The following is a 17,343-nucleotide window of genomic DNA, read 5'->3' on the forward strand; positions in this document are numbered from 1 at the left end:
GATTTCTGAGCAAACTGATACAGTATCTGTCAGTTAGCTACTGTTAGCTAAAGTGTTGGCTCTTAGCTAGTCTTTCATTAAGGTATCAGGTAGCTTTTAGCCGCCCAGATACATTTCCCTCGGGCTTTTAGCTAGCGACGCTCCAGTTATTTTAAATGAAACATTAGAACACCTCTTATCTTGACTTTGGTACTGGCGTCAGGCTCTGTTTTCAAACGATGACTCACTGCGGATTGTAGAATGATAGATGTGACCTCTCTGACTTCAATATAGCTTAGATACAAGCGTAGCGTTAAACTGCCATGTGTGTAATTGTTTTTGCTCATTAATTACATCAATGCAACATGAGTCATATTTGTTCCTCCAACTGCTCTCACCTGAAATTAGATTAGGGGAATCTGTGTTCATACGTCCAGAGTGAAGGAGACGTCAAAGATACGCACAGACATCCAATGTGTCTCTGGGGTTTCGTTATGTCCGAGTGTTTCGTAACATTGCGATGATGCCCAATTCAAATCCAAGCAAAATGTCCATTTAAACATCACAATACAATTTACGTGAATTGTTCATGGGATTTAAACATGAAGCCGTTTTTAGAAGTTCCTGTGATCATGGAGCCTCTGTTGTCACGGTGACATCACATTTCTGTGTTCCTGTTACCACCTGCGTCTTATTATGGGCTAAAGGTTTGTATGGCCATGCCACTGGTCTTCTCCCATTGTGTGTGCATGTGTACATATGTGTGTGTTATGCGTCACTGCATCAGTGGTTCTATTGTGTGCATTGCCAGGGAGAGACTCACTGAGGCCTGTTGAATGAGATGAGCTCGATGGATGGGGGCTTCATTCCGTTCACACGGCAGCTGCTGCCCCTGCTGCTCTGTGGATGAAATTCCTGTCTCTGTCTCTCTTGTTCGCTGCTCTTTCTTCGGCTCCACTCTATTTCCCAGCTCTCTCTCACTCCTACTCTCTCTACAACTGCCGTCTCTCAATATCCCATCATCATTTTTCCCTCTCCCAGTTCTCTCAGACCCCTTCACGCACTCTTTCTCCCCCTCCCTCCTCCTCTTCCTCTCTGGCACTGAGTCAAACCATTGTGTTATTGATGGTTGGCCTGTCTCATGTCCTACTGCCCAGGGCGGCTGACTCAGACAGACACAATGTTCTCCTAGATACCACCAGATGGGCCCTGGGCCCTACCTGGCCCCTCACCTGGCGTATCCTCCTGTCCTGTATTATAATTAGTTATAGTAAAATGGATAGGACATCAAAGCTTTCATTAGTTTAAAGCCAAGCCCTCATCTCCAATGAGACACCTGTTACAGCATCAGACTTGGCAACAGGGATGAGGATGGTTCGTTTTTATCTGAATGTATCTCAAGCTGATTGCAAGATCTGAGAGCTCTCTCATATAAACACTGCATTATCCAGTATGTGAAATATCAGATTTTTAACTTTCAAGTTTAAGGTCGAGTGAAGACGGGATGATGTGGTTTTTCACGTACCGATGACTCACACCATCCTATGCACTTCAAATTAGATATACACTACATGACCAAAAGTATGTGGACACCTGCTTGTCAAACATCTCATTCCAAAATCAAGGGCATTAATATGGAGTTGGTCCCCCCTTTGCTGCTATAACAGCCTCCACTCATCTGGGAAGATTTCCACTAGATGTTGGAACATTGCTGCGGTAACTTACGGGCACTGATGTTGGGCGATTAGGCCTGGTTCGCAGTCTGCGTTCCAATTCGTCCCAAAGGTGTTTGATGGGGTTGAGGTCAGGACTGTACAGGCCAGTCAAGTTTCTCCACACCAATCTCAACAAACCATTGGACCTTGCTTTGTGCACAGGGGCATTGTCATGCTGAAACAGGAAAGGACCTTCCCCAATCTGTTGCCATAAAGTTGGAGGTACAGAATTGTCTACAATGTCATTGTATGCTGTAGCGTTAACATTTCCCTTCACTAGAACTAAGGAGCCTGAACCATGAAAAACAGCCCCAGGTCAGTATTCCTCCTCCACCAAACTTTACTGCCAGATGGTGAAGTGTGATTCATCACTCCAGAGAACGCATTTCCACTGCTCCAGAGTCCTATGGCGGCGAGCTTTCACCCCCGGCCGAAGCTTGGCTTTGCACATGATGATCTTAGGCTTGTGTGCGGCTGCTCAGCCATGGAAACCCATTTCATGAAGCTCCTGACGAACAGTTCTTATGCTTGTTGCTTCCAGAGGCAGTTTGGAACTCAGTAGTGACTGTTGCAACCGACGACAGACGATTTTTACACGCTTCAGCGTGTAAAGGTCTGTGAGCTTGTGTGGCCTACCACTTCGCGGCTGAGCCGTTGTTGCTCCTAGATGTTTCCGCTTAGCTCTACCGGGGCAGAAATTTGACAAACTTACTTTTTGGAAAGGTGGCATCCTATGACGGTGCCATGTTGAAAGTCAGTGAGCTCTTCAGTAGTGCCATTCTACCATATGGAGATTGCACGGCTGTGTGCTCGATTTTATACACCTGTCAGCAACGGGTGTGGCTGAAATAGCCAAATTCACTAATATGAAGGGGTGTCTACATACTTTTGTGTAGATAGTATATTACCAGGGAGGGAACAGGACAGCCACTAGCATGTTGCCTTGTGAGAAAGACAGGAACATGGCTGACAGGGCTGTGAAGAACATATCAGGGTCTCATCCTCCCCTCAAAGAAAAGAGAGACCGAGGAGATGGAAGAGAGAAAGACTTTGACATTGCAAGAAAAATAAACACGCACACAGACAGAGAGAAAGTCAGACTCGCACAGACGGACGGACGACCAGACTGACAGTAGTAGTGTGCATAAATGATGGTCTGACTCCACTCCTCCTCCTCAGATTGCCTCATTGCAGAAGGGAGGCGAGAGCTTCCCTCTGACTAGCGACTCAGGAAAAGTGCTGGGGAAGGTAAGACTCACGCGCACGTTCACTGCATCGCACACAAACGCGTAATCAGTAGTTCTAACCATAGTCTCTCCTCTCCTCTGTATGTCTCTTTGTTTCTCCTCTCTCTCTCTCTCTCCATCCCTTTTCGTCCTCTTTCTTTCTAGGCCCTGCGTAGTTCTGACAGCAGTACCAAACCAGTGTATGTTTCAGTGGGCCACAAGATCAGCCTGGACACGGCCCTGCGCCTCACACACTCCTGCTGCCGCTACCGTGTCCCAGAGCCTATCAGACAGGTACACACACACACACACACACACACACACACACACACACACACACACACACACACACACACACACACACACACGAGTCAAATACAAAAACATATTCCCACATGCATAAGAAAAGAGCCACTCAGTCACCAGATTAGAAGTCAGTCCAATCAATGAAAGCCAACTGAGAAAAACCCTGTCAAATGGCAAATGGCTGGGAGGAACAGAGCAAATCAATACGGCTTGCTGGACATGGGACACCATGTGAAGTTAACCTGTCTGCTAATGATTCTCTCATAGAGAGGGATGGAGGCCGCACTTGCCACAAATCCTGTTGTAACATGGGCAGCGCCATTAGTTTATAATGTTTATAATGGCAAAAAAGGTGTGCAGGCTCTCTAGCTAACTTTATGCTCATCTCCACCTGCAGTCTGTTAGTGTTATTCTGCATTCCTGCCACTAGACTGTGCTGTTCCCTTAGAGATAAGTGTGGTGGCAAAACTCATCTGTCTAACACACTGTGCTGCTGTCAAAACCAGCCCTGCACTGCACCCAGTGCTCTCACACACACACACATGCACAGAAACACGCTCGCTCGCTCACTCACTCACTTTCTCTCTCGATTTCTCATTCTCTCTTTATCTCGCTTTCTCGCTCTCTCTACCCCCTCTCTCTGTCTCTCACTGTCTTTTTTCTCCACTGCAGTTGGCACGTACGCACGCACACACACACACACACACACACACACGCTAATGTGTTTACTGGGTGCTGGGGGTTCGTCCAATAAGATTGGACCTGGACATCGCTGAGAGCAAGGGGACTGGCAGAAAGATAACCGCTCTGTTCTTTCTCTCTTTATATCTCTCTCTCCCTCTCTTCCACATCTCTCATTCCCTGCTTTATTTGGTTCACCTCACTTATCTGTCTTTGTCTATCTCTTTCTCTCCATCTATCTCCTCTCTCTCTCTACACCTCTCTCTCTCTCTACACCTCACTCTCTCTCCAGACGGTCGTCAACGTTGACCCTTGACAATCCGTATTGCTGCCAGCCAGCACTCAACCACGTACACACACACACACACACACACACACACACACACACACACACACACACACACACACACACACACAAACACACACTGATGATAGCGCAGAGCCAGCAGTGACAGGTTGCCAAGTTTTCTCGTGCTGTGGAAACAACAATATGCTCCTGCTACTCAGCGTTTAATTGCGGTTTGCTGTTGGGACCCAAACACAGGTGCAGGGAGGTTTGCCAAATAAGGGCACAGGCATCGTTTATGCATTCAGGAAGAGGGACAAATTGGAGCGTGTACATTAATGAGGTGTTTTGGGGTATCGGAAGTAGGGATTTGGGTTGACAGGTTGGGTTAAGGAGCTGGGTATGTAGACTGTTCATGTGAGATGGGTTGGGGATCGTACTGTAGCAAAATCATTTTAACTAGGTTGCAGTTGGCACCTGTTCAGAATGTAAACTTAAACCCCTCGCCTCTTTTTCCATTCCTCTTCTCCTCTCCTATCTATTCCTGTCCTTTCCACTTCCCTTCTTTCATCTTCTCCCCTCTTCTCCTCTTTTCTTTCCTCTCCTCTATTCTCCTGCCTTCCTCTCTTTCCTCTCCTCCTCCCCTCCTCACTGTACCTGTTCAACCTGAGAGAAAGAAAATCCCTCAGTCTGTCTGATCTCTACAGTTGAGAGCGAGATGAAAGAGAGAGACGACGTCGCGGTTGGAGTCTGCAGTGAAGTTGATGGTGCAGAGGGCTGAAGGCAGAGGCACTGCAGCAGAGTCTGTATGCACAGTGCGTTGAGTGCGGAGGAACACACGCTTTTACACTAACGTGATGAAGCTCTCCATCTCACCCACTCACGCTCATATGCACTTTTAAACTCTCATAGACTCCCTCTGCAAATACACTCATTCATATCAATATTATGCACAGTCACTTGCTCATACACTCAGTCACTTACACATATTCTTCATAGTCGCTGAGAAAGCATGAGACAGCGTAGCCCATTGCGGACATTCAACCTTTTCCATGAGTAAACACTCTTAGAGCCCTTAGAGGAAGATTGACAAGTGTGTGTCAATAACACACACACACTCCCCTCTTCCTAGCCTTTCTTAATGAGGCCACAAACAAAGCTAATGGACAGTAGGAGTCCTTTTACCTAATGATGAGGGAGGCCAGGCAGGCCGCATACAGTTGAAGTCGGAAGTTTACATACACTTAGGTTGGAGTCATTAAAACTTGTTTTTCAACCACTCCACAAATGTCTTGTTTAACATTTACATTACATTACATTTAAGTCATTTAGCAGACGCTCTTATCCAGAGCGACTTACAAATTGGTGCATTCACCTTATGATATTAAGGTGAAGGATTACTTTAGAAGGATTACTTTATCCTATCCTAGGTATTCCTTAAAGAGGTGGGGTTTCAGGTGTCTCCGGAAGGTGGTGATTGACTCCGCTGTCCTGGCGTCGTGAGGGAGCTTGTTCCACCATTGGGGTGCCAGAGCAGCGAACAGTTTTGACTGGGCTCAGCGGGAACTGTGCTTCCTCAGAGGTAGGGGGGCCAGCAGGCCAAACTGTAGTTTTGGCAAGTCGGTTAGGACGTCTACTTTGTGCATGACACAAGTCATTTTTCCAACCGTTGTTTACAATTGTTTACAGACAGATTATTTCACTTATAATTCACAGTATCACAATTCCAGTGGGTCAGAAGTTTACATACACTAAGTTGACTGTGCCTTTAAACAGCTTGGAAAATTCCAGAAAATTTTGTCATGGCTTTAGAAGCTTCTGATAGGCTAATTGTCATCATTTGAGACAATTGGAGGTGTACCTGTGGATGTATTTCAAGGCCTACCTTCAAACTCAGTGCCTTTTTGCTTGCCATCATGGGAAAATCAAAAGAAATCAACCAAGACCTCAACAACAACAAAAATTTGGCCTCCACAAGTCTGGTTCATCCTTGGGAGCAATTTCCAAACGCCTGAAGGTACCACGTTCATCTGTACAAACAATAGTACGCAAGTATAAACACCATGGGACCACGCAGCCGTCATACCGCTCAGGAAGGACACGCGTTCTGTTTCCTAGAGATGAACATATTTTGGTGTGAAAAGTGCAAATCAATCCCAGAACAACAACAAAGGACCTTGTGAAGATGCTGGAGGAAACAGGTACAAAACTATATCCACAATAAAACGAGTCCTATAGCGACATAACCTGAAAGGCCGCTCAGCAACGAAGAAGCCACTGCTCCAAAACCGCCATAAAAAAGCCAGACTACGGTTTGCAACTGCAAATGGGGACAAAGATCGTACTTTTTGGAGAAATGTCCTCTGGTCTGATGAAACCAAAATAGAACTGTTTGGCCATAATGACCATTGTTATGTTTGGAGGAAAAAGGGGGAGGCTTGCAAGCCGAAGAACACCATCCCAACTGTAAAGCACGGGGGTGGCAGCATCATGTTGTGGGGGTGCTTTGCTGCAGGAGGGACTGGTGCACTTCACAAAAATAGATGGCATCATGAGGTAGGAAAATTATGTGGATATATTGAAGCAACATCTCAAGACATCAGTCAGGAAGTTAAAGCTTGGTTGCAAATGGGTCTTCCAAATGGACAATGTCCCCAAATATAATTCCAAAGTTGTGGCAAAATTGCTTAAGGACAACAAAGTCAAGGTATTGGAGTGGCCATCACAAAGCCCTGACCTCAATCCTATAGAAAATTTGTGGGAAGAACTGAAAAAGCGTGTGTGAGCAAGGAGGCCTACAAACCTGACTCAGTTACACCAGTTCTGTCAGGAGGAATTGGCCAAAATTCACCCAATTTATTGTGGGAAGCTTGTAGAAGGCTACCTGAAACATTTGACCCAAGTTAAACAATTTAAAGGCAATGCTACCAAATACTAATTGAGTGTATGTAAACTTCTGACCCACTGGGAATGTGATGAAAGAAATAAAAGCTGAAATAAATAATTCTCTCAACTATTATTCTGACATTTCACATTCTTAAAATAAAGTGGTGATCCTAACTGACCTAAGACAAAGCATTTTTACTAGAATTAAATGTCAGGAGTTGTGAAAAACTGATGTATGTATTTGGCTAAGGTGTATGTAAACTTCCGACTTCAACTGTATATCTGCTCTGCTCATCACAGCTGCCCTGTAACATTGTGTTTCCCGCAGCCCTGAGAGCCCTGAGCTGAGATACTCATCCATTACTCTGCTCTGCATCTGAATCAACAGGAAATGCTAAAGCAGCACTGTTGCTCCCCAGCTGGTTGCCGTAACAAATGGATTTTCAATGTGAGCGATTGTTGGAGGTAGCGTTAGCGGTGGGCCGTGGTGGGCCTTTGTAGACAGAGGTAAAGGGATGCTGATGGTAGTTTTGTGTGCCGGTGTCCCCGCTGAGACTCGGGCTTCTGTGTTTGTTTAAAGGGAAGGCTTTAATCTGTGTTGTGTGTTTTGTGGGCATCTCTCTCTTCCTACTGCAGCAGCTACACACACAGACTGCTTACAGAAACTCATGCCTATTGTGTCTCTCACTCCCTTTGTTAATGTTTGTGTGTGTGTGTGGGTGTGCATGCCTGTCACATTTCTCTGCATCTGTCTGTCTCTCTCCATTTCTCTCTCTCTCTTTCTCTCCCCCCTCCAATCTCTCGCTGTCCTTTCCTCACTCTCTCTCTCCCACCCCCCATCTTTCCCCTATCCTCTCCTTTGAATAATTCAACCCCACAGAGCTTTTGTGTTTCTGTCTGTTGACACTGACACATTAACAACACCCACCCACCCAAAACAAACCTAAACACATTCAGGCTACTGCAGACCTGGGTTCAAACCCAAACACATTCAGTCTACTGCAGGCCTGGATTCAAACCCAAATACATTGTCTACTGCAGACCTGGGTTCTTGCCCAAACACATTCAGTCTACTGGAGACCTGGGTTCAAACCTAAAAATATTCAGTCTACTGCAGACCTGAGTTCAAGCCCAAACACATTCAGTCTACTGGAGACCTGGGTTCAAACCCCAAAATATTCAGTCTACTGCAGACCTGGGTTCAAACCCAACACATTCAGTCTACTGCAGATCTGGGTTCAAACCCAAACACATTCAGTCTACTGCAGACCTGGGTTCAAACACATTCAGTCTACTGCAGATCTGGGTTCAAACCCAAATACATTGTCTACTGCAGACCTGGGTTCAAACCCAAACATATGCAGACCTGGGTTCAAACCCAAACACATTCAGTCTTCTGCAGACCTGGGTTCAAACACATTCAGTCTACTGTAGATCTGGGTTCAAACCCAAATACATTGTCTACTGCAGACCTGGGTTCAAACCCAAACATATGCAGACCTGGGTTCAAACCCAAACACATTCAGTCTACTGTAGATCTGGGTTCAAACCCAAATACATTGTCTACTGCAGACCTGGGTTCAAACCCAAACATATGCAGACCTGGGTTCAAACCCAAACACATTCAGTCTACTGCAGACCTGGGTTCAAACACATTCAGTCTACTGCAGAGCTAGGTTCAAACACATTCAGTCTACTGCAGATCTGGGTTCAAACCCAAATACATTGTCTACTGCAGACCTGGGTTCAAACCCAAACATATGCAGACCTGGGTTCAAACCCAAACACATTCAGTCTACTGCAGACCTGGGTTCAAACACATTCAGTCTACTGCAGACCTGGGTTCCAACACTATTTAAAATCTCTCAAATACTTTGAGCGTTTGTTTGAAGCCTGCCTGGAGTGTCAGATGGGCGGGAATTATTTTCTTGGACTATTCTATTGGTCCATTGAGCCAGGCAAGCTCAATCAAGCCCAGTTTTGAAATGATTTCAAATAGTATTTGAACCCAGGTCTTGTATCCAGTACATTTTATCTCCTCTCCTCTATGGAAACAAATGACAGTGCAGATGCAGAAAACACACAATGCAGGAGAGAGGCTAGACACTAACTATGAGAAATTACACCGGCAGAATCATCACACTAACTTCTGTCCTCTTCCTGCTGTGTTATCATGGATGGGGATTGAGTGCGACAAATGCATCTCACTTAAGGTGTTCAGTGTGCTTAGTGCATGCCATGTGTTCTACTGTAGTGGGTTATCAGAGTATATGCTAAGATTTCTTGACAAAGACTCGGAGATGTGATTCAAAATGTTGACTATTTACTTGAGTGCATCATGCCCAAGTGCACCGTGTGTCCAGCTACTGTCTTACAAAGATTTGAACTAGCCTACACTTCGCACAACTTGCATTTTATCTCTGAGCAAATATCACCAGTTATTAATATTTTGTTGTGTGAAATATTGCAGAAATAGTTCATTTTCATAATATTGCAGAAAAATAAGTTACTTTGAACGATTTCACTCTGCAATTGTGCTTTTTTTCCGTCGGTGGAGGCGATACTACTGCAACATTAAACGGTGCTGCTTGTTGAAGCCCTCAGGTTTTCTAAATGTTAATATATTTCTGTTTGACATTTTCAGCTTGAACCAGAAACCCAGTCCAGCTGGAGGAATAAAGAGATGGAGAGGGATGGAGGGAGAGAGATGAAGAGAGGGATAGTGTAGCCAGACAAACTGCTGTAGGGCTGCTGGGGGAGAGCAATAGACGTGCCTCAGGCCAGTGAAACGAGGCCAGGGCGCAGAGTTAGAGAAAGAGAGTGAGTGTGTGTCTGAGTGTGTGCGTGCGTGCCGCATGTGCGTGTGTGTGCGTAAACATGTCTGCATGCATGTGAGTGTGCGTGCAGGCATGCGTATGTACATGTTTCTGTGAAATAGCGCCAATGCCCCCTGCCAAGTGCCACAGCTGAGCTGTGACGTCTCAGTGTCCACCTGCGCACCCACACCCTGCCAGTCCTGTTCCCAGTGTAAGAGCTCTATGGGTGACAACGGGAGACTGGTGGACAAAGCTTCAATCAGACCCCTTCATTTCTGTTGGCACTACCTTTTCTACCTTCTACCTCTCCTTCTGTCAATCACACGCCAATGCATCACCAACATCTCTCATTCTCTCTCTCTCTCTCTCTCTCTTTTCTTTTGCTCCCTCCTTTCTCTCCCACTCCCATCCAAAGCAATGACAGATCAGTGAGTGTTTTCTCTTGTGCTTCGCTGAGTGCTATGGGAAGTTATGATAATGAGGAAGTTGGAACCCACCTGTTATTTATGCTTGCTCCGCGCCACGCCAACAGCTACTGGAGCAGACTCCAGATGTATCAAAGTGTAACACTGGTCTTTTATGATGTTTTTGTGATGTGAAGTTTTTAAGGGTATTTTAAGATCTGTTTGAGTGCGTGTTCTCCAGGGTTGTGAAGTTTTGGGTGTGTGTGTGTGTGTGTGTGTGTGTGTGTGTGTGTGTGTGTGTGTGTGTGTGCGCACAGTGTCTGTCTATGTGCCAGCGTGTGTTTACACATGTTTTCATGCGGGTGCTGGGTAATTCAGGGGCTTCAGCTGCAAATGGAGTGACTCAAGTCCTTGCTGATTGATAGACAGAGAAGAAGAATCCCCAGTGAAATTCACACTCTGACAGTTCTCATTAAAGTAACTGACACTAGGCCTTTACCAAGGCCACACATTCATTACCAAACACATTCTAAACCCCCTTTCATTCTAAATCCTCATATCTACCTTATACCATCCATGACTTACAGCTAAAGCAGAAACGCACACATACGCATAGAAACACATACACACACACATACACTTAGAAACACATACACACACACACACACATACGCATAGAAACATACACACACACATACGCATAGAAACATACACACATATGCATAGAAACATACACACACACATACGCATAGAAACATACACACACACATACGCATAGAAACATACACACACACATACGCATAGAAACACATACACGCATAGAAACACATACACTTACAGCTAAAGCACAACCACACACACCCAAACAAATCTCACACACACAATCCACGACTCTTACTGAGTCACGTAGCAAGAACAAAGGCAGGTCGGAAATCAAATAAACAGTTCTAGATTAGTTTTTAAACAATTTGATGGATGAATGGTTGGCATTGTCATGTCGAGATGAAGCACACAGCAAGTCTTTGTGATGGGTTCTTGTTGTTTTTTGTTTCAGGCTGCTTTTTTCCAATCCTATGTGGGGGAGGACAGGGGATCCTAAGTTGAGAAGTGTAGTTGCATAACTCAAACATTCACAGAGATCTTGCATTGTCAATGAGATATTGCAGAATACGTAGGTGTGCAGTTTTGTGACAGTGGGAAGACAAGAGGCCTAATTGGTGTTGTTGACGGCAGCAGAAGTTAACCCCTCTGCTATCTTTTTGGGATTGCAGGCGGACATGCGCTCCAGAGAGTACCTCCGTGTCCACTTCCCAACTGCTGCAGACACCTGAGCATAGAGGAGATTGGTAGGTGTTTCAGCAGACACACACACAGAGGTAAAGCACTCATTGCAGGCATTTGCCGTGGCTTACAAATACTAACACTTGTGCTGTCCCCCCTGCTGTGGAGGGAGATAAAACACTGTCCCATTTCAAACAGATATATTGCTGGTATTGATGTGACTCTCTCTCTCTCGCTCTCTTCTCTCTCTCTGTCTTTCTCTCTCACTCTTCCCCTTTCTCCTTCTGTCTTTCTCTCTGTGTCTCTCTCTCTGTCTCTCTCTGCATTCTTTGGATCTGTGCCAGGCTGCCAGCCCAATGCTGAGCCCTTAATGTCCTTACAGAGGGTATTCCAGGTACTACTGTTATCCCAGGACAGCCTCTCTGCAGGGGGAGGTGTGGGAGGTGAGCCAGTGGAACCACCTGGGGTTGAGCAACGAAGGAGGGAGGTCAGAAAAAGGGGTGTGAGGCAGTGGCTGTTTGTGCCATTCAAGATTAGGGAGAGGATGTAGGTGCACAGGTTGGAGAGACAAATTTGAGTAATTCATGTGGCAGACAGTGACTCATTTAATACCACCGTGCACACTCTTACCTGCATCTACCTGATAAGGGGTGTAATCATTAGTCCAGTTTGCAACTTAAACAAGAGTTTATTTTGGACAAATGTAGGTAGGTCCCTCCCGATTTCATTCTGATTGCGTTCATTTAAGAAACGTTTTGTAACAGAATCGGCGGAATAAATACACCCTGATCACCCACACACCCAGTTCACTTTCATAGCAGCCACATACAGCATCATCACTTTGCTCATTGTATAATTCTTTCTCACATCTACTGTACACACTCTTCTTCTCTCACCTTTTCCCTTTGCTTGTGGACTTCAGTGCACAACACAACAGCTGTCTGTGACCAGGCGCAAAAAAACCTCTCCAAGCTAAACCTTCATACCGCTAACCGATAGACAGCCTACATCATTGTCACCATATTAACATTATAGTTAACAAACTAGACCTAACGTGTTAAAAAACTCACAATCCAATCCATGTGTACAATCACGCAGTACAGTGTGACCCTGTGGTGCAAGGACAACAACCTCTCCCTCAACGTGATCAAGACAAAGGAGATGGTTGTGGACTTCAGGAAAATGAGAACCGAGCACACCCCCATTCTCATCGACGGGGCTGTAGTGGAGCAGGTTGAGAGCTTCAAGTTCCTTGGCGTCCACATCAACAACAAACTAACATGGTCCAAGCACACCAAGACAGTCGTGACGAGGGCACGACAAAACCTATTTCTCAGGAGACTGAAAAGATTTGGCATGGGTCCTCAGATCCTCAATAGATTTTACAGCTGCACCATCGAAAGCATCCTGACGGGTTGCATCACTGCCTGGTATGGCAACTGCTCGGCCTCCAACCGCAAGGCACTACAGAGGGTAGTGCGTACGGCCCAGTTCATCACCGGGGCCAAGCTTCCTGCCGTCCAGGACCTCTATAACAGGCCGTGTCAGAGGAAGGCCCTAAAAATCATCAAAGACTCCAGCCACCCTAGTCATAGACTGTTCTCTCTGCTACCGCACGGCAAGCGGTACCGGAGCGCCAAGTCTAGGTCCAAGAGGCTTCTTAACAGCTTCTACCCCCAAGCCATAAGACTCCTGAACAGCTAATCAAATGGCTACCCAGACTATTTGTAAGGTCTACACCTGTTGTATTCGGCGCATGTGACAAATACAATTTGATTTGATTTGATGTACAGCAACGGTTTAGCAGTTACACCGACAAACCCCGTCTGGCAAAATGAAAGCTTACCTTGACTTGGAAGAGTTGCATTGTTGGATAGCCTTAGCCAACTAGCTAACATAAATAGCATTCCACTGTTTGAGTCAGGATGTTGAGTAGGCTAAATTAGCTAACTAAGTAAAAGGTAAACTAAGACGAAAGAAAATACAATAAAATATAGCTAGCTCTCCCTCTGCTGCTTCTCCTTAATTTTTGAACAAGATAATTTGTTCAAAACTGTTTAACTATTGTCTTTCTCTCTCTTTGAGTCAACTACTAACCCCATTTTATGCACTGCAGTAGTTTATGCTTTCAGTACTAGATTAATTCTCTGATTCTTTGATTGGATGGAGAAGATATTAGTTAGTACTGCAAGAGCTCTGATATGTTGGAGGACGTCCTCCGGAAGTTGTCATTATTACTGTGCAAGTCTATGGAATGGGTTGAGAACCATGAGCCTCCTAGGTTTTGTATTGAAGTCAGTGTACCCAGAGGAGGACGGAAACTAGCTGTCCTCCGACTATGGTTCTAACATACAGAGTGCTGTTGAGGCTACTGTAGACCTTCATTGCATAACAGTATATTTTAATCAGTTATTTGGTGATGTGAATATATTTAGTATAGTTTTATCTAAAACTTTTTTTTTATGTATGAAATTCACTGAGGAGGATGATCCTCCCCCTCCTCCTCAGTGGTGTGAGGTGAGAGCTCCTCGGATGGAGCGAGGGAGGGAGAGGGGGAAGAAAGAAGGACGGAAGGCTAAGGCAGCCTTAGATCCAGAGATCATCCTCCCAAACAACAGTCAGTGCCCCATCATCCCCTCCTTTTAGTGAGTCATCAAAGCTCCAGCGCTTCAAGAGTCGTATGAGGATGCAAAGGATGTTCGCATACCCAATTACAGTACAGTACGCACGTAGACGCACACGCGTGAGCACACACATACAGATGCACATAGAGATGTGCACATCGAGAGGCCATTTTCACACTCTTGCGTAGTCACACGCATACATACACACACACAGATGCATGCATCCACTGCACGGACCCACCCTAACACCCATTTGAAATGCAGCCCGTGTTCCGACATTCCAAAGTTATCCCCGTTTGAACTCCCCCATGACAGGAGCGATGCTCTCTCTCACCCCTCGTCCTCTTTTGATCATTCTCTCAACAAAGGGGAAAGTGACAGGAAGGTTTTTGCCGAGTGAGCAAGGCTGCCCCTCTCTGAATCTCCAGGCTTTAACTCCCTTATCTCCCTTCCCCTTTAAAACCTCCCCTCACCCCCTTCCACTTAAAAAGCTCTGTGGATCAGCTATGCAGGGCAGATATTCTGGCGATGCTGGTTCTGGTACTGTTCTAATGAGGGCTGGAGTGTGCTCAACCCCTCTAACTGTACAGTATGCTACTGTCTCCGACATGGTGGGTAACCAGAAAATGGGTAGGATTTGGTGCGTCATGGATCAGTAGTGGTTTCTAGTAGTGGCTATATGGTTAGGGTTTCTGTCTTCCTGTTATGTTATTCATCAGTGCGTGCATGTGGTGGCCTCTGTCTTGTTAAGTTTATCCCATGGCATTTCTCTACAAACAGGGGTGGTGGGTAATCTTACTCTGCAAGGGCCAGTAAAAGAGCAGGCTTTTAAATACTTGGTACGATTGCCTAACCCCGCACTGTAGTCTTCTTATAGAGTTTAGTGAAAGGATCTTTGTGCTCTATTTATCTCAATAGGGTCTCCAGGTTTGGATAAAAGATCATTAAAGAAAATCGAAAATGGATACTTCTACGATTGCATTCCACTGCTCTACAGGTTTCTTCTAGTGGTTAGGCAGAGAATCGTTGTGCTCCCTTCTCATAACCAGTCTCCCTTGAAGTCCACAGTCTCAATCTCAATGGAATCCCATTACAGAAAATGGATACCTCTATTGCTCCTCTGTTAGATACCCAGAGCCTATCATCCCCTGGACCACTGGGTAGAACTGGAGTGTCCATTCCTCTGTTAGCCTCTGGACTGTGAGCCCACCTGTTGTCTCTCACAACCCCTCATAGCCCCCTACAGTGCAAAGGGAATGAGCACCTCTCTCACTGACTCATGCTGGAGGGAGAGAAAGCTTGGCAGGTAAGCAATAGGATTCTGACAGAGAGAGAGGACGGGATGAAAGATGGATCAGCAGGGGAGGAGATGAAGGGATCTGAAGGGAGGAGAGGAATGACAGGAGTGGAGATGGGGATGAGGAGCGAGGGAGAAATGGAGTACAGGAATCAATGCAGATGGGAAAGAGCTCTTGTAGTGGTGTGTGTGTGTGTGTGTGTGTGTGTGTGTGTGTGTGTGTGTGTGTGTGTGTGTGTGTGTGTGTGTGTGTGTGTGTGTGTGTGTGTGTGTGTGTGTGTGTGTGTGTGTGTGTGTGTTCATTCATACCTGAGTTTAGCTTTTTCATCTATTTAAACTTTTACGAACAAGGACCGTGAGTATTTTCTGATCATGTGACCATCCGAGGCGAAAAACACCTTTCTCTTGTATTTATCCTCATTGATCACCACGGTAACATTACTGCTAGTCCCTCACATACCTGTACAGCTCTTCCCTCCCAGGACTGAATGATGCTGCCCAATGCTGTGATTTCTTTACCAATCATTTCCCTCTATCCTGCTCCATTACCCCACCCAGCCCTCAGTCCTAACCAATAACTGGGGACGCCAGGTTAAACTAAATTAAATGAATAGGAGTTTAAGTTTTCAATTAGGTTCATGCTGATATACACACGGATGCCCTTTCCCACTGATCTCCAAAATGTCAGGGAAATGTTGTGGAGATGAATAGACTCGGCAGGGAGGAGGACAACTAATTAATAAGAAAACTTATTGGTGAAAGTATGGATTCTTTTGGATTATTTAAAAGCCTGTGCAGTCAAAAATGGGATTTTCCTGTGTTTTATATATATTTCCACACTGTGAGGTTGGAATAATACTGTGAAATTGTGAAAATTATGATCATGCCCTTTTAGTATAAGAACTGTTTAAGAAGAACGGCAGAAATGTTTGGCTGTTTTGGTGGAATGGAGTTTTGGCCTGCCATGGTGACATCATCAGGTGGTAAAATAGTTAATAGACCAATAAGAAAGGGAGTTCCAAATCTCTCTGCCAATAACAGCTAGTTTTCAGTTTCCCACTCAGACCACTCACAGACAGTCCTAGCAACATTTTTGCTTGAGAAATTGCTCTTTGCTAAGAAGCTATTTTTGTTTATTTTAATTTTTTTAAATTGTTATCTAGAAAAATATTTTGAGATATTGAGATACAAACTGCTGCATTGGACCTTTAATGATAAAACTCCAGCATGATGGTATATAGGCTGACTTTGAATGTCCCCAGGGATTCAGATGCACAAATAAAATATTGTTCAGTGACAACACACCTTTTAATTAGACAAGAAAAGTGTGTGTGTGTTTATGCGTGTGTGCAAGTGTAGTGGACTTGAGTCAGTCATGGTTTCTCATGGTCACGTGATGGGTAGCCCCGCCTTCGACTTCAAAATCAGTGTCAGCCAGCAGGCCAAAAGGAAAGGTCCTCTTGGTCCAAAGGTCAAGACGTTAGCTTCTCCCGTGGGAGAACAGGTTTCAAATCCTGACAGTTACACAAATGTTATTGTGCTTGTTGGATAAGGGCAAAAGGTGAGTGTTCCTTTTGATGTTGAAGCTGAAGACATGATGAGGGAGTTTGATCTCAGAATAGGAATACCCTGAAGGATACTCTCATCCTCTCTCATTTCCTCTCTCTCATCCTTCTTTTGTTTCTCCTGTTTCTCTCTCTTTATCTTACCTGCTGTCCTCACTTACACTTCTCTAATATCTCCTCTTTCTTTCTCTCGCCTTTAACTCTCCTAATTTCTCCCCCCTCCTCTCTTTCCCACCCCTCCCTCTCTCTGAGGCCCAGTGAGTATAGACTAGAGTAG

General features: G+C 45.2%; 1 protein-coding gene across 17 annotated transcripts in view; it reads left to right on the forward strand.

Moving 5' to 3' along the window:
* Positions 1 to 17,343, forward strand: part of LOC106588153 (endonuclease V) — a 48,655-nt gene that overhangs the window by 17,910 nt on the left and 13,402 nt on the right. For 2 of the 17 annotated variants that reach the window (XM_014176846.2, XM_014176865.2), the window contains exons 6-8: positions 2,874 to 2,942; positions 3,086 to 3,214; positions 11,571 to 11,675. In XM_014176846.2, coding sequence (XP_014032321.2) covers positions 2,874 to 2,942; positions 3,086 to 3,214; positions 11,571 to 11,630 — 258 coding nt within the window. In that variant the 3' untranslated portion in view covers positions 11,631 to 11,675. Of the gene's footprint in view, positions 1 to 2,873; positions 2,943 to 3,085; positions 3,215 to 4,199; positions 5,048 to 5,623; positions 5,776 to 7,407; positions 7,587 to 11,570; positions 11,676 to 11,924; positions 12,024 to 17,343 lie in introns of all 17 variants that reach the window. The other 15 variants (XM_014176855.2, XM_014176879.2, XR_006761531.1 and 12 more) reach the window with 14 other exon arrangements.

This window comes from Salmo salar, chromosome ssa02 (assembly GCF_905237065.1).
Source record: "Salmo salar chromosome ssa02, Ssal_v3.1, whole genome shotgun sequence".
Taxonomy (NCBI): domain Eukaryota; kingdom Metazoa; phylum Chordata; class Actinopteri; order Salmoniformes; family Salmonidae; genus Salmo; species Salmo salar.